Source organism: Engraulis encrasicolus, chromosome 15, assembly GCF_034702125.1.
Source record: "Engraulis encrasicolus isolate BLACKSEA-1 chromosome 15, IST_EnEncr_1.0, whole genome shotgun sequence".
In the NCBI taxonomy this organism is placed as follows: Eukaryota; Metazoa; Chordata; class Actinopteri; order Clupeiformes; family Engraulidae; genus Engraulis; species Engraulis encrasicolus.
The window spans coordinates 5,729,507-5,751,625 of record NC_085871.1 but is presented as its reverse complement, the minus strand read 5'-3'; the positions used below and the strand labels follow the sequence as shown (position 1 = coordinate 5,751,625).

General features: G+C 42.0%; 1 protein-coding gene across 1 annotated transcript; it reads right to left on the bottom strand.

Annotated features, from left to right (window-relative positions):
• Nucleotides 1-14,728: 14,728 nt before the first annotated feature.
• Nucleotides 14,729-21,893, bottom strand: ube2nb (ubiquitin-conjugating enzyme E2Nb). Its single transcript, XM_063216873.1, has 4 exons — nucleotides 21,763-21,893; nucleotides 17,593-17,839; nucleotides 17,060-17,200; nucleotides 14,729-16,265 (listed from the first exon to the last, which is right to left on the bottom strand). Exons 1-4 carry the CDS (start codon nucleotides 21,790-21,792, stop codon nucleotides 16,219-16,221), a joined length of 465 nt encoding a protein of 154 aa, XP_063072943.1. The 5' UTR covers nucleotides 21,793-21,893; the 3' UTR covers nucleotides 14,729-16,218.
• Between the last annotated feature and the right edge of the window lie 226 nt (nucleotides 21,894-22,119).

Genomic DNA, 22,119 nt, shown 5'->3' with positions numbered 1-22,119 from the left:
AAAACAAAGCAGTATTTGCTTTAGAAACCATGTCCACAACGTGTGACAAGTACTGTCACTGTAATCAAAGGTGTTGTTTGCTTTTAGGTATATTTAAGGTGAACTCAGTTTTCCAAAGAGTGTTTCCCCAAGTGTTTTTAACGCATGTGTTTTAAGTAGGCCCCATTAAATGTATGTGCTACATATTTACATGTGATGAGATCTACAATACAATTGTCATGCACTACTTTTGAATTGATCCTTTTGTACAGTATTCTATTCTATTCTATTCTATTCTATTCTATTCTATTCTATTCTATTCTATTCTATTCTACAGTATTCTATGCTATTCAATTTTATTCTGTTCTGTTCTATTCTATTCTATTCATAAAGTGAGTTTTCACAGCACACAATACAAGCCATTACAGTCTGATTTGCACACTGTTGCTTACTCAGCTCAGAGCAGAGCAGAGCAGAGCAGAGCACCCATAATGGCTGCTGAACATTGGATCTCTCTCGATGGCCCCCACTTAACTAACATTACAGAGCATCGATATACCTGGGAAAGGATCCCTCTAAGACGGAGAAAGGAGTCAAAAAACAGCTTATTTTCTTCAAAACTCTCTCACACACACAGAGTCTGACCCAGATGCAGACAATACGTCTCTCTGTTCTCTGATCTAACAAACAGAGCTGCAGTTTCCTTGAGCCCCGACTACAAACATGGCAGCACACAGTATGTAATCATGTGAATCTCTCTCTCTCTCTCTCTCTCTCTCTCTCTCTCTCTCTCTCTCTCTCTCTCTCTCTCTCTCTCTCTCTCTCTCCCTGGGAGACGCAAACATGCTAAGGGGAGAGACAGACAGTATAATTTGCAGATTGTGGGAAAGTCGTGCACAAAACAAAAGGCTTTAGTATCGGTTGCGGCGTCGAGATGAAATATATTAAGGAGGACCGAATGACCTCCAGGTTCCAGGGTCACAGGAAGAAGAGGAGAAACATCAATAACAACGCTATCTCACTCTGGGAGAAGAACATTGTTATCCAACTGTAAACAATACTCTCTCTCTCTCTCTCTCTCTGAAAGCCTCCAATAAAGATGGCTAAATAGCGTCCACTGGTAACCATCATCACTAAATATGGTGTGGTAGTGTGTTGGTCTTGGTATGGCAGTTTCCCTCCACATGGTTAGCTGATGAACACCTACAGGTTCTATGAGGAACCTTTCAATATCCACTGTGGAAGAACCGCAAAGGGTTCTCTGGGGGACCCTGGGGCTCTTTCAAGAATGTTTAGGTTCTTCAGAGATCATTTAGATTGCCCCACAAAGCAGCTGAGGTTGAGGAACCTTCACATTGTTACTGTGTGGAGAGAGTGAATGGGGGGCACTCTCTTGCTGAAGGGCCCTGGAATGAGGCATCTCACCCCACATGGCTGCAGGCCAACATTGCCCTTCGAAGGCAACTACACCAGCAATGAAAACGCCTTCATGTTGGTATTAGAGTGGATATTGTAGTTACTGCACATTTGAGATGGCAATATTTGTAAAACAGGACACATTCGGACCATAACACTTTGTCACAAGATAAAGAAGGAGTTATGAAGACTATTTTCAGTCTATGCTCAATTTTGACAAAATATGTAGTTACTCCACTTTGCCTTTGAACGGCAGAACTGTCCCTGTTTTGAAAGCCGAAAAAAAAGCTGTTATGTAGCATCAGGAAATACAATGTAAGTAAAGTAAAAAATAATGAGACTTACCAATTCAAGGACACTCCCCACAGAACATTTACAAAAAAATACTACACCTCACCTTTCTCATCCCCTGGGATAGCTGCTTTGTACTACCTAGGACATTTTCTTTTTCTTTTCTTTTTTTACTGCACCTAGAGACTCTTAACACAGGGCAATCACCCAGGTCTTGTACTGCTTTTTGTGTGTGCAACACTTGTACTACTACCTTGTGTGTGTGTGTGTGTGTGTGTGTGTGTGTGTGTGTGTGTGTGTGTGTGTGTGTGTGTGTGTGTGTGTGTGTGTGTGTGTGTGTGTGTGTGTGTGTGTGTGTGTGTGTGTGTGTGTGTGTGTGTGTGTGTGTGTGTGTGTGTGTGGGTATGGGAAGTGATGTAAGGCTGATTGCTATACTCGTATATACTAAGTCTATATGTTTACTGCAAAGTGCAATAAAAGCACGTTTTGTTAAAAACGAACGTTCGAGAGAAGCGTAATGAAATTTGGCATGACTAATTTACCACTTGCATTCTGCTCTCTCAACTGTCATTCGCCTGAATTCAGCTAGAAAAGATAAGCTCGCCTATTGGTAACACTTTACTTTACGGATCGCTAATAAGGTGGTAATTTCGTGTTAATTTCATAGTTATTTCATAGGTATTTCAGGGTAATAACTGTTTTTTTTAGTAACAACAGCAAAATAACCATACAGTTCCCAGTGCATTGTGTGTGTGTGTCTCTCTCTCTCTGTGTGTGTGTGTGTGTGTGTGTGTGTGTGTGTGTGTGTGTGTGTGTGTGTGTGTGTGTGTGTGTGTGTGTGTGTGTGTGTGTGTGTGTGTGTGTGTGTGTGTGTGTGTGTGTGTGTCAACAGTGTCACCGTGCAGCGAGTCATCAGGGTGTCACCACAATGCACTGGAAACTGTATGGTTATTTTGCTGTTGTTACTAAAAACAAACAGTTATTACCCTGAAATAACTATGAAATAACTATGAAATTAACATGAAATTACCACCTTATTAGCGATCCGTAAAGTAAAGTGTTACCCATTTGACCAGCTGCATCTCATTCTCCGCTGTCATTTGGTGGAATTTCAGCACACTGGAATTTGGAATACCCCTTAATTAAATATACAGCATTATTCTCCGCTCACCTGTCTCCAGTCAGAAATGTTCTTTCTCGCTCGCACTCACCACCTCCCCTTTTGCCTCCCTTCACTGCTTTTCGATTGATTTGTCAGGTGTCTTGCCCTATAGCTTCCTTCCAGTTCAACTTGCTCCATTGCTCTCCAACCATCATCTGCCGGGGGGTGTCCGCTCAGAGTTCGCACATAATAGGACTGTGAAATACCTGCATGTGTATATACTTTTGAACTGTGTCGTAGAGTCAGAATATCCATGTAATGACAATCATCTGGGGGCTGATACCACCATTGTTCATTTTATCTGTGATAAGCACCTCCTTGATTTTTGCTAAATGAATAATAACACTGTTCATATCTTACCTATTATTTCAAATGTTGCAACTTGCATCCCATCAGACCACATGAAATTCCAACAATCCATATCTTTATTCTGTTTGTCTCAGATGAGACCAAGATAAAGACATTTGTTTTAGATGTAGTCAAGTATGGTGGTAACCAGTTGAGTTAGAAAAGTGTCCCATGCTTACACCCAAGGCAGTGGGAATTGGTTTGGTTATGCAACATCAGCAGACAACTAGCAAACAGTGATACAACAGCGACATAATATTTGGAGTAGGCCTAGGCCTAGGAGAAGGTTTTTAAATGTCAACAAAGTCTGCCCCCATTAGAAGGTGTCTTGCCCTAGCTTCCTTCCAGTTCAACTTGCTCCATTGCTCTCCAATCATCATCTGCCGGGGGGTGTCCGCTCAGAGTTCGCACATAATAGGACTGTGAAATACCTGCATGTGTATAGTTGGTGTAACACAGGTTGGACAACACAGAAAATCAACAGGTGAAATGCTCAGCACACAGGCATAAATGGGACGCATTCGGTGGCTAGTTAAAAAAAAAAACCCAGTAAATTCCTGCTCCTCTTTCATCTCTACACTGCCACTAGCAGAGCCCAACACAGAGATTAACGGTAACTTCAAACAAATCATAGCATGCGTTTAGCAGACAGGCCCATAATCCTCCCTGGCTGCTCTCTGAGGGAAAACTGTCAGGGTGGAAGGGGGGGGGGGGGTCATGGCTGTACTGCGCTAGTCTGCCCAGTGTAGAAAAAAAAACGTATGCACACAGGACAGGCGCCAAAAAAAGGAAAAGACTCTGCAGCAATCTCATTTCTTCCCCTACAGGGCACTGTTGAGTTATGCAATGGCTCATTCATAAATCAGAGCATGCTCTCTGTGTGATGGAAGGAAGGAAGGAAGGCTGCCAGGGCAGACTAGAGAGGGCAAGCATTCCCTCAGCCTGGCACTCAAGCGATAGGAGAGGAGAGAACGAGAGGAAGGAGAGGAGAGGAGAGGAGAGGAGAGGAGAGGAGAGGAGAGGAGAGGAGAGGAGCATATGATGGCTGACTGGTCAGAGTGCTGCAAAATCCTGTCATTTTTCACTTTCTTTTTTTTACTAAGTGTACTGACTGCTCCCACCGCTGGCTAGTAGAAAATGGTATCAACTGTGTGCGACATGCAATGGAACAGTTATGAAATCATATAAAAATCACTTTGGCTGCTCTCTATGATTTTTTTGCACACAATAAATGTCTGATGTGATTTGTGGACTCCATGTGACTTGTGAACTGTAGTTTTTCAGGACTTTTTCTCAGTTGTTTTGAAATGCAAGGTAGTGATGTAATGCAAAAAACTGACCAAATACGGTAATGACACAATGTTGTAAAGACACAAAAGGACCTTCCACGGTCAACCAGGACTGACATTGCTGGGGGTTAAAAGGTTGTTTGGGGACCATAAAGCCAAGCATGCACACACAAATGAGATTAGAGATGCAATGTTATTACAGTTTTGGTCAATGCAATTTCTTTCTCAATGGGGAAAACTGGGCTTTAATTTTAGCAAATTGTTGACATATGAGATAATACCTTGTGGAGAGATAAGGGGTGTTTTTAATACCTGATACTGTTGAGTTGGAAAATATCACACTTGAGTTGGAAAATATCAGTCATCTCTAATGGGAGCTGAGGGGTGCATGGTTCATTCACATCCCAGCCTCCTCCCCTAATTTGGGATTGTGATTATAAGCATTTATCCCTCCCTGCCCTCTTCTTTCATCCCAACCCTGGGCTTGCATCCAACTTCTACCCTTCTCCGTCTTCTCCTTCTCCGGATATTCCCAAGAGAGTCATTTCTTCCACACTCCTCCTCCTCCTCTCCTTACCCCGGATAACTCTTATGTGTCCCACGCTGTCACCCAATGGCATTGATGCATGCTTTAATAATTGGTGCATCACTTAACACACTACTGAGCTATATGTGTTTGCAGTGTGACCCATATAGGACATAGTAGGACCTCTGCCAAAGCCACATGCGGATGGACGATGGCCAATGGGGTCTAGTCACTGTAACCCACATCTAGACTCTGAACTCAGTTAAACTTTCACACAGTAAGTTTTGCGGTGTTAATTCAACAACACAACTAATGCTCATGTAGTTGTAGAAGTGTTGAATTAACACTGCAAAATATATGGCATCCTGTCCATTTATTCAAATGGATCCAAAATATTCGGACCATTCAGAGTACGCAACTGTATGTACTGTAGGTTGTGAGTTACATTATTTGGATCCCATAGAGGTGGTCTTAAAATCAGAGGGTTGCAGGTTCAAATTTCACGCTTACCTCTCCCTACACCTCCATCCGTGGCTGAAGTGGACTCGCCCCACATTGCTCAAGGAACTGTAACCAATACCCTGTAGGCCTAAATAACTATAAGTTGCGTAATATCGGCCAACAACTATATACCAAGACCGGTATTGCAGGTGTTGTATTGAAAATGTTTTTTTTCTTTCCATACACCTCTAGTTAATGAAAGCTGTACTAAGCAAGCTGTACAGACAGGGTCAAGTTATCTCTTTTTTCATCACTGAATGATTTATTTCCACCAAACTGTTACATTATCTTTTTGCTCATTCTGTCTGAGCTGAAACAGGTGGTTCGCTCTATGGCAGGGGTGGGGAAACTTTTTAATTTGAGAGGCCTCTTCAATTTCCTCCAAGGGCCGTTAAAGTCCTTCAAGGACTTTACTATGTTACTATGAAAACAAACCAGGATTACCCCCTGCACTTTAGACCTATGTTGAAGTCAGCCACCTTTAAAACAGACCCATGAGTATAACTTAATTGTGTTGCAAATGTAATTTCTAAGATTCCTTTACAAAATATATCATTTTTCATGTGAAGCTGCCTAATATTAAAATCATATCGGGGGCGGGATAAAACGGCCTCATGATGGTGATGGTTGTTCCTACTAGTAGTTCTTGTCTGACACCCCCCTGCCACCTGTTAATTACCCTCGCTCTCGAAAGACTGCCTCAACTGGATGCTAAAACAAGACATACTGTAGATGTTATTGAGAAATCTCACACAACACAACTGATGACAAAGCATTTGTCAGATGGTCTACACCTGGTGATTAACACTACAGATTAGACTGTCGGGAAACACCACACCCATTCATCTTTCCTCTCCCACCCAAAGTCATCCTCCTTGCCGTATACATTAAGGCATTAAGTCGAGACCTGACTTCACAAGCTACTATACACTGGGGTGGATTGAAGGGAAAAAGTACCCCATAGCAAGAAAAATATGGCTGTTCATTTCTCACCCTATAAAAGGGCAAGGTTCATCAAAGAACCCTGAGTTGGCATCATGGGGGAACAACAAAGTTAATCCTAACAAACTGAAGAACTCGAAAAAGGTTTTTTTTTTTTTTAATAACCCTTAGATAGCCACAGTGGAAGGTCCCTTATTCTCTGGGGAACCCTTGGGGGTTCTTCCATGAACGTTTAGGTTCTTCAGAGAAATGTTTTTACACTGGGGGGGGGGGCATAAGATGTTCCCATTGTAGTACATCTTATGGGTTCTTTTTGGGTGGAGACAGGAGAGTTCAGTTTGCCCTGTCCCCTTGGGACCTCTGCCCAGCTGGGCCTGGGTGGTCTGACCATTAGACAACACCACACTCACCATCCAGCCACTCCAACGAAAATGAGAATGACAGGTACAGGAATGTAAAATCCCATGTGTTATCCACAAAGGCACAGCAGGTCATTTAGAATATGAAAATCCCATTGGGGCAGTACAATTCTCATTGCAACATAGGACACCGTGCACAAAAAGAAATTGCATTTATGCCTCACCTACACAATTAAGTGGAAAGTGAAGGAGCCCCAAGGGAGCAGGGGTGGGGTGGGGTGGGATGTTCAAGATCATGGGAGAAAGATGGGACGGCTGAGCTCACTCCTGCCATCAACATGGTGGTGTCCTGATCCATCGAACCAGCATCCCTTAGCCTACAAACCAAAGTCCCTAACCGCTGGCCCATGAATTGAACCTCCTGACTTAAGCTAGAGCATTATCAGCCATGTCTGTTCATCATGTTACACATAAAATAAAAGCACTCCTTCACACGAGGACAACCCCGCTTCTCCACACAGTGTGTCTGTCTTTGCGGTTATATATAGAAGTGAAGGAGGAGGCGAGAGGAGCTGAATGGCCAACGCTAGCCTGCACTCTAAATAAAATATTCAGATGCTGAGCTCTTTCTCTCAGTGCTCCCAGCACCCGCCCCTCATGCTTACATCTCCCTCCCTCACTGAATAGGGCTGATTAAATAACACAAGAGCATACATAACTTTGTTAAGTAACACCCAAGACATATGCATCTTTGATAAATAATATTCCTGTCATGCAGGTCCATCTCAATTCATTAAAAGGTGGTCCAATTTATTTGAATTCACATACCACAGAAGGAATTCATTTGATTTAGATAGAAAATGAAACTTGTGTATTATATTAGTCATTTAAACAGACCATAGATATTGCTACTTCTTCATTTGTCTTAATTTGATGATTCAAAAGACATGATTACATCTTACACAGATTAATCTTTAAAGACAGAAATCTAATTGGGAAAGGCTTTGTTTGTTAACTCACCGGTTGTTTCAGGCTGCATTTGCATTTCACATGTCATTGAAATTTAAATGCACTGTTCCAAAATACACTCATCTTCACTCATATCCACTTAACGTCCGAGCCTCTTCAAACAGACATCTCTCCTCAGCCATCTGAATGAGTTATTAGGGGAGCAATTGTGAGGGAGCTTCTTTTTTTTAGGATATTTTTTTTGTCTTTTTGACTTTATTTATGATAGTATAGTGAAGATGGTGACAGGAAGCGAGTGGGGAGAGAGAGACGGGAAAAAGGACCCGGACCGGGAATCAAACCTGGGTCGGCCGCATATCGAACAAGTGCCCTACTGTTAGCCATGGCAGGGCCAGGAGCTTCCTTCTGAAATGCTGTTTCAAGTATCCCATTAAGACACAGCATTATAAATTCACTGTTACCAGAATGGCAATCACAAAGTAGTAGAGCATTACTAATAAAGGCCCTGTGTTCTGTTATGTCATTGTAGTGTAGGTGGTAATTAACTTTTCCAATGACTATTACAGTGTTCCACTGGTGGAACGGCGTGCATTATGGGGCTACAGGTTGCTGTATTCACCACAGGACTTCTAAATAAAGACTACACAAAACAATAATAAATAAAAATAAAAAATAAAAACAAGATTGCACTACAGTATTACAAAAAACAGTTGCTCACACTAAAAGCTTTAATGGCTGCTTATTCATGGACAACCACAAATCTACACATATCTACAGTATATCACGAAAGTGAGTACACCCCTCACAGTTTTTGCAGATTTGTGAGTATCTTTACATAGGAAAGCATAACAGAAATTTCACTTTGACACAATGAGTAGGAACCTTTTAACAACATATTTAACCACTTAAATTTCTTGTTCACTCAGAAAAAAACAAAATACAGCCATTAATGTTTGAACATGTACCCACAAAAGTGAGTACACCCCAGATTAAATTCTGGTAGAGAATGGGCCGTGTTGGCTCGAATTGTATCGAATTAAAAGGGAGGTCATCAGTGTGTTTCAACCTTTCTTTGCATTGAACTTTTACATTTTGAGTGTGCACCTGGCTTAAATAGATTGGTGTGAGATTTGAATGCAATCTTATGGAGAATATCATGATCTGCTTCAGTAGTCACAGTGCATGTTGACATGCATGTTTCTTTTAGGTGTATTTCAGATTGCCAATGTTGACAGCATTCATGCATCCCCAAACCATGTCAGTCCCACTACCATGCTTGGCTATTGATAGGATACACATTTTTGTAAAACTCACTTGTTTACCACCACACATGCTTGACACTATCTAAAGCAAATTTGTTTATCTTGGTCTCAAGAGAGATGAACAGACCAAGGATATGGATCACTGGAACCATGTCGGGTGATCTGAAGACTAATCATTGTGTCAAAGTGAAATTTCTGTAATGCTTTCCTATGAAAGGATATACTCACAAATCTGCAAAAACTGTGAGGGGTGTACTCACTTTCGTGATATACTGTATTTACTAATATACACGGGTTCTAAATGTTGTTTATAACCTGACTGCGCGAACCTAGCTGCGCACAACTCAACCTCTGATTGTTGGAAACCGCTGCCGGTCGAAAAATTAGCTCACGTGGTTGTCTGCCAGTGTCTTGCCCCTCCTCATAACATTATGTTGATAAAAACTGAGAACCCATGTATAACTGTAGTTTATATGCCTTACAACGAATTCAATTCTTGTATCTCAGACATAAAAAAGGTACACGTGTCACTGGATGTAAGTACAGTAAAAAGTACATGTTTCATATGTAGGGCCTACTATAGCCTATGTATTTTTAATCAGTCTTGTGCAGAGGGTCACACAGGTGTTTGTGAGGCAATTTTAATCAGCTGGAGAAATATTTAAGATAAAACATTTTTATATCTGAAATAAAATAAATCAATCTGTGATTTTATGTAAATATTTTGTTGGCCCTTAATCAGGGGGGGGGACCTACACTTCTTACAGACAGACATTCTGGACACTCTTTCCAGGTTGCCGTCTGAAGGGAAAACACACAAGGCAAAAGTCCCAAGGGTGTTTCCACTGATAAGAGAGATATTACATGATGAGGCACTGACTAACATCCGTTGCCATGGTATTAGTTAACATGTCAGCCTCTTAGGAATTAGTAGGTTACTGTCCACTCACACTCACAACTCAGACGTATAGGAGGACTTGTTTACTCTTTACGAAAGCCCAGCTACGGTGAAACACACCCATTATTGTTATTTGTATTTGTGTATGTGGGAAAATGCAACACTGCTACAATTAAGGTCAAACCATTTTGACAGTCAGGGTGAAACTTTTGAAAGACTGACGTTTCGGTCAGTTGAATTTTAGAGTCCGACTAGACAGTGTACTTGTAGCAGTGTTGTGCTTTTCAACAGTCTAAAAATGATAGCTGCACCTGCAAAGAAAAACTTTTTTTTTGCTGACCACCCTCTTTATCATTTTTTGTTGGACAATCTATGGTAGGTAAGAGTCAAACTCAAAAATGTCAGTGTGTATAAATGTATGTTGCTCTCATTATATTGTACCTACGTGTTTCCTTTTCCAGTTCTGAATTTCACCTTCACTGGGACAAAGTTCAGCAAATGCATAGAATCATTCATCACTATTTCAAGCATTCAGATCCAAGACATTCCGACATTCAGAGAATTCAGACTAGAGTTCACACACGCCTCATAATGTTTCTCTTCTCGGTTGTTACATAATGGCAAAGGTCGTATGGGTTGTGCGATGGTTACCAGCACTCCTCGTGTGTGTTATGACCCTTAACCATAACACCGTCATGCTGCTGGTGTGTCTAACGGTAGTGCCCAACCCTCCTCTTACTCCCTCCTGGTTGGCAGCCTCAGGGCTGCATTAACACACGGGCTAGATATGGCTGCAGCCCATAGGGGCCCCAACCTGTCAGGGGGCCCCCGATTGGACAAAGGAATTTTGACAAGATGCGGAGTTGAAGAATTAGTAAACTGTTGAGCTTGAGTTTTTAATCTTGTTAATATACCTATTCCTGGCTCAGAATTATGACGTTGTATACCTAGTTTTATTGCGGAATTTGTCCTCTGCTGGGCCTACAGTAACCTATAACCTAGTGGCCCAATACCACCTTAAGCCGGGCCTGGCCAGCCTGCCACCTCCTCTCTCCCTCACCTCACCTCAGCTCCATAGTCAACAGGAGGATCTCTCCAACGCCCCCATTTCATTAATAACTGCCGGTTCATAATGAATTTTGATGGGAATATCTCAATGACTAGAGAAACACTTGTAGCCCACAACCCATGCATGTGTGGGAGGCTGGTAAAAAACACATAAATTACAGAATTAGTTCATCTATTTTCCGCACCCAGTGTTTATTGCAGAGGCTGCTCCTTTCCTTGTCTCTCTCTCTCTCTCTCTCTCTCTCTCTCTCTCCCTCTTCAGCGCCTCTTCCATCCTGGTAGTTAATGAGTAGTTGAGTTTGGAGCAGTCCTGGACACACGCTGTTGACAAAGGTGACTCACTCAGCCATATAAAACATGCAAGAGAGGCAGAGACAGCCAGGGTCATAATATGGTAACAGCCTGTATGATGGAGTCCAACTGTGTGAAAACCTTACAGGGTTGGGATGGGATGCAATCGCCCATGACCCACCCAAGGCTAATAGGCCTACTCCCTACAAGCTAGATAATAGTGCTTGACATAAGATGACATAACAAAAAAAAGTTTGCAACATACTTGCATGTTTTTTTTTGTGTCACACCCCAAAACATAGAGCAGTATTCACTATTATGTTGTGGGAAAGCTGTTTAGTACTAGACTTTAAAAAAAATAAAAAATAAAAATAACATTAAATCTTGCTCTAGATCTTTTACCAGATCAGTAATCCTTACACAAACCACATCCTTAAAGGTGAAATGTGTAAGATGGTGGCCAGAGTAGGTATTGCAACTATGCTGCTCGTTCAAACGGCGCTGTCTACTGCCAAATTTGATCTTTTCATGAATATTTATAAAATAATCAACTAATATTTACTAGTATGACCAAAGTACAGTACGTTTTGCAGCTAGAAATGCCTATTTATGGAAGTTCAAAATGGCAGACAATGGAGAAGATCCCCTTTTCATGTAGAAAAGTGCAAGTCTCCCAGTCGAATACTTAGAACTTAATGGTGGTGACAGGTGTTCATGATAAGGCTAACATTTGTTATTTAATGAGCAGCATGAATTCTGGAAATAAAGTACTAAAAATATTACACACAGTGCACCTTTCAACTTAATATCCATGTCAAAGTCCAAGATATTAATAGATGATTTATGTAAGATTATATAGTCATTCCTATGGGTAGCATCATTTGGCTGATTGATGGGAGATGGGTGACGTCTGTCCTCCTATTTTTAAACTCCTGAAGCACGTTGGTGATACTTCCAGAACACGGACTGAACAAATACTGTTTTACACACCTCAATCTCCACTCCGCACCTAAAACAACAGTGACACATGGAACTCTGCTGACAGCTAAACATGCAAATAGACAGACAAGTAATCATATGGCCATAGTTTTTTTTTCTTTTCGACAGGGCTCTTTTAAGTTCCTCTACCTCCCTCTCATGGAGACCAGAGGAGTTGCAGCACAGTGGGCACCATTCTGTGGCATTGGGGGTGTGTGTGGTGGTAGCAGGCGGAATCCCTGAGTCACTGCACTGCTGAGAAGCAGTTCTTCTGGGAACACATGCACACAAACAAACAAAGGCAGAGGGTATTGCAAGAATGTGAGCTATTAACCAACCTGGAAAAAAGTTAATTCCAAAACAAGTGGTAAGTTTCTTAATAGCAGAGGCCAAGGCTCCTTTTTCCCCTCAAAACATAAGCTGCCGGGCTCCGATTTTAGGGGGCTTACAGCTTACACTGCGTTATCTTAGACAGGCTTATCACTAATCTATGCCACTGGAAAACCCCCAATTGTTGAAGTTTAAAGTTTCACTGTGTAGGATGGTGGCCAGAATAGGCATTGCAACTATGCTGCTCATTGAAACTGTGCTGCCTCTTGCCAAATTTGATATGTTCATAAATATGTACTAAACAATAAACCAATATTTGCTAGTACAAAAAAAGTACAGTAAATTGTGCAGCTAAAAATGTCTTCCTGGACATTCAAAATGGCGGACCATGGAGAAGATTCATGAATGAAAAGTGCAATGTTCCCAGTCATAACGAATACTTAGCATTTGATGGTCGTGGTAAGTATTTGTTAAAAAGATAACATTTGTGAATGGGCAGAATTCATTCTGGAAATGAACTACTTAAAATAGTACAGTGCACCTTCAAACCAAAATTGAATAGACTGAATCTAGGTAAAACATAAATTGTCTACAGAAAAGCAGTCGGCAGACGTCAGTTCTGTAAGCGGACATCATTCACCCATTAAAGAAAATGTATGATCACATACCATTTTTGAATAAAATAGGTCTCATGTAGGAAGGTATGCTGATAACTACAATCTGATAGGGTGGAAATGAAGAGGTAAAACCTCTTAAACCAACTCTGATTGAATAAGAAGTCAGGACATACAAAAGCACCTCTTAAGGGCCTGAACAAAATCCATGACTCCAAACAGTGTGTGTAAACAACTCAGCCAGGAAGCACACGGGCGGCATAGACCACTGCCTCCACCCTACCATAGGCCACTGACACGCCCCCTTGGTGCAACCAATTCATTGGCAGCCTATGGATCTTGTGACTCAGTGCACTGCACGCAATCTTAAACCAGGGCAGCCCCTCTTGACTGGCATACAGTAAATGTTTCAGTGTCTGTTAAATACAACTCCCATAGTGTTAGACAAACTGGCTTAGTGTTACTTCAACACGTGCACATTTACTGGAGCTGTAACGGTGGAAAGGGTTGAGGAGGTGTCACATAACGCTTTTGGCCTGTACAGAAAAAGCAATAACATTTCAAAATAGTTGCAAACATAAATTACATAATAAAGTGCAGGAATCAAATGACCTTAAACTGTTAAGTCCTCTTTACTGGCATTTACCGGCAGCACAGTCGAAGTAAACAACTTCTAATGCCTATGCCTGTGACTAAGGTAGGCGCTTGGTCACACGTGACGTGTTGCGTTGCTAGTTAGCTAGTAAATATTGGGTGTCGCACTGAATCGCTTCTCTGTGCACGCTGCGCTGAATGCCTCGGCTCCGTAAAAGAGTTTTCAAATGTTCCAACTTTTGACAGAGGCACAGCACTTTCCCTATGACCCTACACAGTGACCCCATCTCCGTCCAACACATCCACTGTCGCACCTTGTGCATGATCCCAGAGCCTTAATCGCACTCATGTGTTCATCAAGGAATGAGCGAGGGTGTGTTTGATCAGCTTGTAATCAGCTTTTCCAAGACAATCTGGCATAGACTATACTTGTAACATTATTAGAAGGCTAAACATATCTATAGGTGTTCTTTCATAATGAGCAAGGGCCGCATCTGTCCGCATCTGCAGCGCCTTATACTGTACTTGTAGCATGAAAGAGCATGTCAATCAGTTGGCAGGTGATCCCAGAAAAGAAGCTGGTACAAAATGGTCCTTGGTCTGAAAAAGTTTGAGAAACACTGTTCTAGGTAGGGAGATATCACAGAGGCGCAAGGCTGGAAGGTGGGGGATGACTGGAGGAAGGATATTGAGAGCCACCCATAGTCACCTGCTGGAAAAATGTATCTGGCCTTATACCGTTGCTCAACTTGCTGTTCTAATGCTGGGGACGTCTTAAGTTTGTCACTGAACTGAAACCAAAAGTTATTGTCAGAGAGATGTGAAAACCAAACTCACCCTCCACATTCCACATCAGATAATGGGCATTATCATTAAGACTAAAAGACTTGAAGAAAGACCACAAAACCATATAGCATAACAAAAAAATATTTTACTAAAACATAACATTTACAGTTCATTCTTTTCCCAGACAAAGCCGTACAGAAGCCACACAAGTCTATGAGGATATCAGCATGTAACTGACATGCTAGTGTTTTCGTGTGCTACACTCCCCCAACACACACAAGAGAGTTTGATGTCAACTTTTTTCTCATCCCCAATAAAAAGGACAATAATTATTTAAAAAAAGAAAACAAAAGAAGAAAAAAAAACAGGACAAGCATCATTCTCAACATTCCCATGTGCACACAGCATTGTCTGTTAGCTGGAAAGTCTACGCTGGTTAAACTGCATGCGGATAAATGAAACCAAGGCTTCACAGAGAGGGAGAGGGTAGGGGGAAAAACATTAAAACAAAAAGGGAAAAAAGTACATCATCGGCAACATCCCACCCAACCCCACACTGTAAAAAAATGCAGCTTTAAACCTAACCAAACAAATTAAGGCTAGTGGCTGCATGGATATTTCTTTGCTTTCATTTAACTTCACAATGTCATGTACGCTAAGAACAGTTGATATCGTTAAGTTACGGCAACATCAAAAAATCCTGACAGCATGTTAACTTAATTTTTTTTAAAAAGTTGGTTCCATGCTTCACTTTTTCAACAGTGTACCCTTTCTCCCACCCGTAGTTGTCAACCATGAGCCAAAAAAGGCAACAAATTTGAGTGTTCCCACCCCCTGGGTTTTTAACCTACGCTGCCAGTTATGCAAACGTGGTTCCAAACACCTAAACAGGCTGAGCAGCTTGAAGGGTTAAGCGCTACAGACAAATATCAGCCATTTTGTGATGAGCAGAAGTCAAGTCTGTCCGGTTCGCTAGCAGCCATTAATTTAAGAGAGTGGTCAAACTTTTTTCCTTCTTTCTTTTTATTCATTCTCTCAAATGTAGCAGCGACACCCCCAAATGACTGCTCCCATAATCGCCCCCCCCTGGTGATTCAAGTTATTTGATCGGGATGCCGGATGATAATGCTAAAGTTTGATAGTTTGGAATCCGCCACACAGTTGTTGGTTGCGTGCATTACAGCAAGGCTTTGGGGATGACCTATGGTGGGCCGTGTCCACAGAGAGATACAGAGAAAACAACCGTGTGTGTGTGTGTGTGTGTGTGTGTGTGTGTGTGTGTGTGTGTGTGTGTGTGTGTGGCAAGCAGTACATAATAAAGCCTTGGCGGGTGCCGTGAGAGTGGGATGAGGAACCAGTGCCTCCCTATCAACCTCTTGAAATAACCAAAAGGTCTTGCAGTAGTCTGTTAAGAAGTTGTGGTTGTAATTTTTCTCTCTGAATATATTCTGTACTTTATGTGTGTGTGTGGTTTTTATTTTTTACAATTTTGTCTGAAACAGTGTCCTTTAAATGCAAACGATGAACGAAGGAGTAGGATCTTGGCAGAACCAGAGCGGCTTTTCACTCACGTTCCAAATCTTCTTTTTCAGGGTGTTCTTTTTTTCTTCTTTTATTAGACTTCAATGTTGTTTCCTGCATACAGCCTGGTCCATGTTCGAGCTGTGGGACAGAGAAGAGGGGGAAAGGGTTCATGAGTAATAGCCAAGTCTGTAACAAAGATATTCATGTCTCAAAACATCACTCAAATAGATAACTTTTTTACACAAATTGTATTAGTTATGGTAAACCTTGCGACTAAGTGTCAAGAACGTGGCCCGATCAACTGCTCAACACTAGGACAATCCGATCAGAAAACAAGGAAACACCAGTGCCCAGACAGATATCGGTCAAAACCTGAAATAGGTTAAGGCAGGACATGAACTCTGGTGGAGTAAATGTGAGTTGAGGTCGTCACACTTTTGCCAAAAACTGATGTCATCAAGCCATCTAACATTTTCAAACACACATGCTTCACCAACAGTACCTAGCACATGTGTAATGCACACTTTCACATACACTTTTTGTGTGTGCCTGAATTTCAACCAAAAACGCTTTCCCACTACATCTTCCAACATGACACCCAATCAGGGTTGCCAGATTTCCAGCCCAATAAATGCTCAAAAACTGCCTAGAAGCACTAAATGTCACCCAATTTGACCTTACTTCTATTGATCTCTATGGCCATACATCTACAGAAAACGCATACATCCTACAGACCTCAATTGGTTGAGAAAGCACCTTATCTGGCAACCCTGCATCCAAATGCAGAAATCACTCGTTATTTGCACTTTTAGATAGAGAACAAAAGACTAGGGAACTTGAGCTAGGTCACAATCAATTAGGAGGAAAAATATGTTGCAAATGTTCACCATTACACATTTCCTTAAAAACCACAACCACCACCATAAACGCACCTGTTTCAATGGCTTGGGCTTCGTTGCTCTTCCATTGCTCTGCCACGTCGTTTGCGAGTGGGTCATCTGGGTTGGGAGCACTGAGCAAAGCCTGGATGGACAGCAACACAGTACGGATCTGCAGGGCTGGGGACCATTTATCTACAGACGGGAGGTAGAAAAGGTAGAAAGGAAGTCATGTTTAGAAAAGCCTTATTTGTTGCACTTGCACACGGTGTCAGGTGTGCATCGCAGTCCAATAGGATGGAACAAACAAACGAAGTAGCCTCAGCACAAACTATACGCAATGATGTATTATATGGTGGCATGGTAGGGACAGGGCACAAAATGGTTAAGAAAGAAATTCAGAAAACACTAAACAGAGACTATATGGTTGGGTCTGGCTGTTGCTTGGGATTTGACACATATGATGGCACTTCAGGTTTATAAACTGATTCAATATGACACACATAGAAGGAGAACCAACAGACATCTGGACATGCAACATAACTGCCCGTGTCGGTATGCTTAAAAAAAAAATCCATCAGCGTTACCTTTTAAAATGTCTAGACATATTCTTCCCAGCTTGTCTACGTTGGGGTGGTAGATTTTGGTCATGAACCGCACTTTGGGAGCCGCCATGGGGTACTCCTCGGGCAAAAAGAGTTCAAGTTTGAAGGTGCCTCCCTCGAAGGGCGAGTCCTGGGGCCCCGCAATGACCACGTGGAAGTAGCGAGCGTTCCCTTCATCGGGCTCGGCTTTGATCCCCGGTACAGGCTCTGCCAGCAGACGCTGCGTTTCCTGCACAGATGTCGAGACGTCAATATTCGGGTACATACAATAGACTGAGAGGGTTGGTTGAAAAGCCTTGGGAAACACAATCGCACCAGAAAACTCAGAAAATGTTCTAAAATGCAACACTGAATTTTTTGCAGCATAGGGTATAAGATGCTGTGATAGACAACCTGCACTGTGGAGCTGCACTAAATGGGTTAAAGCCAATTAGCAACTCTAAGTAGAAGTGCTATGTGCAATAGGGGCCTTTTACACTTAATGTTAAACACCTTGGATTCAATGTATTCAAACTAGGTTTAAGCACACCACTCACCAACAGTTGTCTGTCTGAAACCAGTAGTCGTTTGTACCCGCTTCACTTCAAAATAATTTAATTTAATATCTCAGACCTCATAAGCAGAGGCTTGTTGAATTTCATAATGGTTGTGTAATTTGTAGAGCCAGAGATGAACTTTCAAACTATGTCAGAACCAACATTGTGTTAATTAAATTGACTGACATCATCATCAGTGATGAATGTATAGTGTACTACCCTCTTAATTAAGACATTCTTCGTCTGTTTCTATCTTACTATGTGAGCCAAATTCATGAAAATGTCGTCCTGTGGTTCTACCTTACCATCAATAAGGCGCCTCATGCTTTATTGAAAAGTGTCTTGATTTCACGTGAAATGACCCATAATTGATATTATTGTAAGAACACCACAGGTCGTTTACCAAATCATTTACCTCAGGAATATCACTTGACCCTTTTTCTGCTCCCCTTGCGTTTCTGTGCTCAGAAATGTGGTTGAGAAAAAAAATCTCTACTTCACAAAAACGCCAATGCAGCCATTAGTAGGTTGGCCAGAGTAGGCGCTTCCAGAACATTCTTTGCCAGGTTCTAGGAGGGGTTTACAGAGGTAAGACTTCTCTGCTCATTTTCTTTAATTACCTTCACTTGGCAATAGGCATAGGAAATTACATGGGAACTACTTGTACATCTGGCAGTGGCTGATAACATACCGAAATTTGAATCAAGTCAAATTCAGCTCCTTCCAATCTTTGTAGTGAATAGTAATTTAGTCCAATATTGATAATCTGAGATGAAACATTGAACACAGCATTCCCAAACCCTATATTTCTAAATATACACAGCAGTTGTTGCATGACAAAGAAAAATAACACAAGTCCCAGGTAAAGGCTATTTAATGTCCATGCTGCAGGCCAGCTAAACCAAAGTGAGGTAGTTTTACCAACATTGTGCATGGCTGAAATGTGAGTTGCCCAACCAAACTTCTGAGAAGATTAAATTAACCCTGAAGTGTGTTTCTTTGGTGGAGAACACTTCCCTTGGGCTCGATTGCAGGCAAAGCGGTCTGTTGTACCGGGCCCAGGCAGAGGTGGGGCCCATAATTAGTTCCTCATTACATTGTATGTTTTGATGGGAGGGCCCTTTCCAGCTATTTTGTCCTGGGCCAGGCCACAACGGTCAGTGGCTTCTAATTATTATTCAATAATATTTAGAAGCTCAAAAATTTGACAAGGTATTTGGTGAAATGGTTGGGATGAGCATTTGCATTTCATGTTCTATTCATTCAGGTAGAATTTCCCACGCCAAAGAGAAACTTTTAAAAAATAACACCCAAGGCTTTCCAGAATCCAGACTGATTCAAATCAGGCTTTAGATGCAATGTGGCGGGATTGTGCAATGAGCTGCGACTGAAATCCCTGTGCAGATATTCTCACGACCTTCCCATAATATGGTTTAACTCCATAAAGTAATTTTCTACTGTATGGTAGGCAGCCTATGGAAACCTGCGGGAAGCAAATGGTCCTTCCTCGCATCACGTCACTCACAGGCAACGCAGGGTGTCTTGCATACATTTACTTTAACGCTGCATTTCCTGGGGATTTATTAATAATAATTCAGAAAACAACCCGTGTCAGCAAATGTACTACCGGTAAATATTTTCCTGAGTAGAACTTCTGTGTGTGCTTACGTAATGTCTGCTGCGTAAAACTAGTAGTCGAGACATTTTATGTCTAGCGCAGGCACAAACCCGCTACAATTAGAATACCTTCTATATTTTACCAGAACACTCGTCATACTACTTAATTATATTTTATGTCAATATATTTTTCTACCAAATACACCCAGATGCGTCACAGCAACTGACAGTGGTTAGACGATGAGCAGGGCGCACCGAACCGCGCACAGACTGCTGTATATTTAAAAACCTATTCCAATCTAGGCGCCTTGTGCGTTTTTACCATTATAGCTACGCAAAACCATAGAAATGATCGCGTATAATCAAACCAATAAATGTGTTTCATTGTCTGAACATGCAGTTACAGCTATATCACCCCAATCAATGAGTTTCATTCATTTCCCAGACTAGGGTTGAACGGCGGGCCTGACGGGGCGGAAAACAACTACCTACACACAGCGGTGGCAGAGAGGATTTATAGAGGAGAGGCCAAACTGGAAGCTTCTTCCGGGTGGTACTGTCCACGGGGCGGCGATGTTCAAGCAGAGGAGAGCCGTCAGAATGAATGGGGGTCCTATGAAGCTCCACAATAGACGCAACTGATGTGTCCGATATGGAAGGTCACCGGTTTTCATTTTAGTTTTCCTAAAGGAAGTGTAAATTGCCCTTCCAAATGGCATTTGGTTTGATTTTTTAAACTCATTGCATTTTTTTAAAAACACGCATTTTGTGCATGAATAATGTGAAACTCAATTACCCAGAATGCTGCACGTGAGCTCTCTACCCGGGTGTTTCTGGAAAACAAACATGGCGCCAACTCGCTTTACTACCTTAAAAATGTGTTAATCCGACGCTAGATTTCTTAACTGATGAAAATCGAAGGCAGAAATCAACATTGTAGTGTCTAAATATGAGGTCGATTGGTCTATTTGTGGCGTACATCACGATCGGCCGAGTTGTTGGCCTCACGTTTGTCAGTTAGCTTGTGGCTAGGCTACGTCTCGCCGACGTTAGCATCCGGTTTAGTTCCCCATTCACCAATTGGATGTCGTCATTTCCTTAGCTAGAAGCTAGTGAAGACTGACTCACAAATGTCGAAGCTGTAAGAAACTAGACGGATATAACTCCTATGTTACTGTGTTTTAAATTTTAATGTTTAATTTGCAGTCAGAGACGACCGTAATATGTCCAGGTTTCAGCTGCTAGGGAGGACTTATTGTGGGCGATTAGCCCCAGCCCAATTGGGGAACCCCAATCTGCTCTGTCTGAACAGCGCCCCTAATGCAAATCCATTGAACTGCGGCCAAATTTTGTATAATGGGGCGAATAGCCTGTGGGACGGCTATAGGTAGAAAGGCTATGGCGGTGGCAGGCTAGCCACACCTGCCATATTCTAGCCTGAAGTCACAGAGGAGGGCTAGAGTTTGTTAGCCTGCTAACTGCCTAGTATTACCGGTACTTGATCAAAATGCCCTTTACTGAAGTATGTTGTATAATAGTCTAGAACAACAGGGACTTGTTATAGCTGTTTTTCCCAACTGATACAATTAACACATTCAAGCAGATCCCACTGGTTTGGAGAGGTGCCACCTTCCCTGCGTTAGCGTGCGCATATTCACTGTCAAGTCTGTCTTGAGGACAGGCAGCGCTCACTTTTGATGGCTTGGCAGTCTATTGCAGACAGGTTATAATGTTCTATAGATGTGCAGCTATGTCAGACTTAACATGCATTCTGTTTGAGCGCCATATTTAGCAGAAGAGGGTGGATTTTCATCCAACCTGTGTCTTTCCAAACGGAAGTGTTAGCTCCCAGTTAAGAGACCACAAGGCAGGGCTAGCTTGACGCAAGTGCTTACACAGGTTCGCACGTGCTGTTCCTGTTTTATATGCCATTCTTCAATAATAGGCTAACGACGCTGACAAGTCTACATTCCAAATACAGTGAGCAATTTGTACTAACCTTAATAATCCTCCGGGGCAACCCTGCCATCTTGTCTTATTATGGTTTGTACGGCGGCCCGATCGCTTCGTTAGCTAGCTGGCTAGGAGAGTCGGCGCAAACGCACGGCTCTTCCGGTGATGGGTGGTACGTCATTGGCGAAAGTCGGCTGGGAAATGTATTTTACACTAACTGCTCCATGTAACATTTATGCATATCGTTTCGTAAACAACACACTGCTACCCACTCGTATCAATTTATATTTAATTTGTGAAAGAACATCAGGGACTTAATGAAATGTAAAAGAATTGTAGGTGCACAACCTATATGTGCACACAAATCATGTAATAGCTTTACTGAAAACCTTTTCAATAAAGA

What these genes read in the sequence shown, in the direction of transcription:
- ube2nb (XM_063216873.1), bottom strand. Translation starts at nt 21,792, where the DNA reads ATGGCAGGGTTGCCCCGGAGGATTATTAAG. An exon ending in ATGTCTAGACATTTTAAAAG is followed by an intron (nt 17,201 to 17,592) that starts GTAACGCTGATG and finishes TCCCGTCTGTAG; the next exon opens with ATAAATGGTCCCCAGCCCTG. An exon ending in AGCCCAAGCCATTGAAACAG is followed by an intron (nt 16,266 to 17,059) that starts GTGCGTTTATGG and finishes TCTGTCCCACAG; the next exon opens with CTCGAACATGGACCAGGCTG.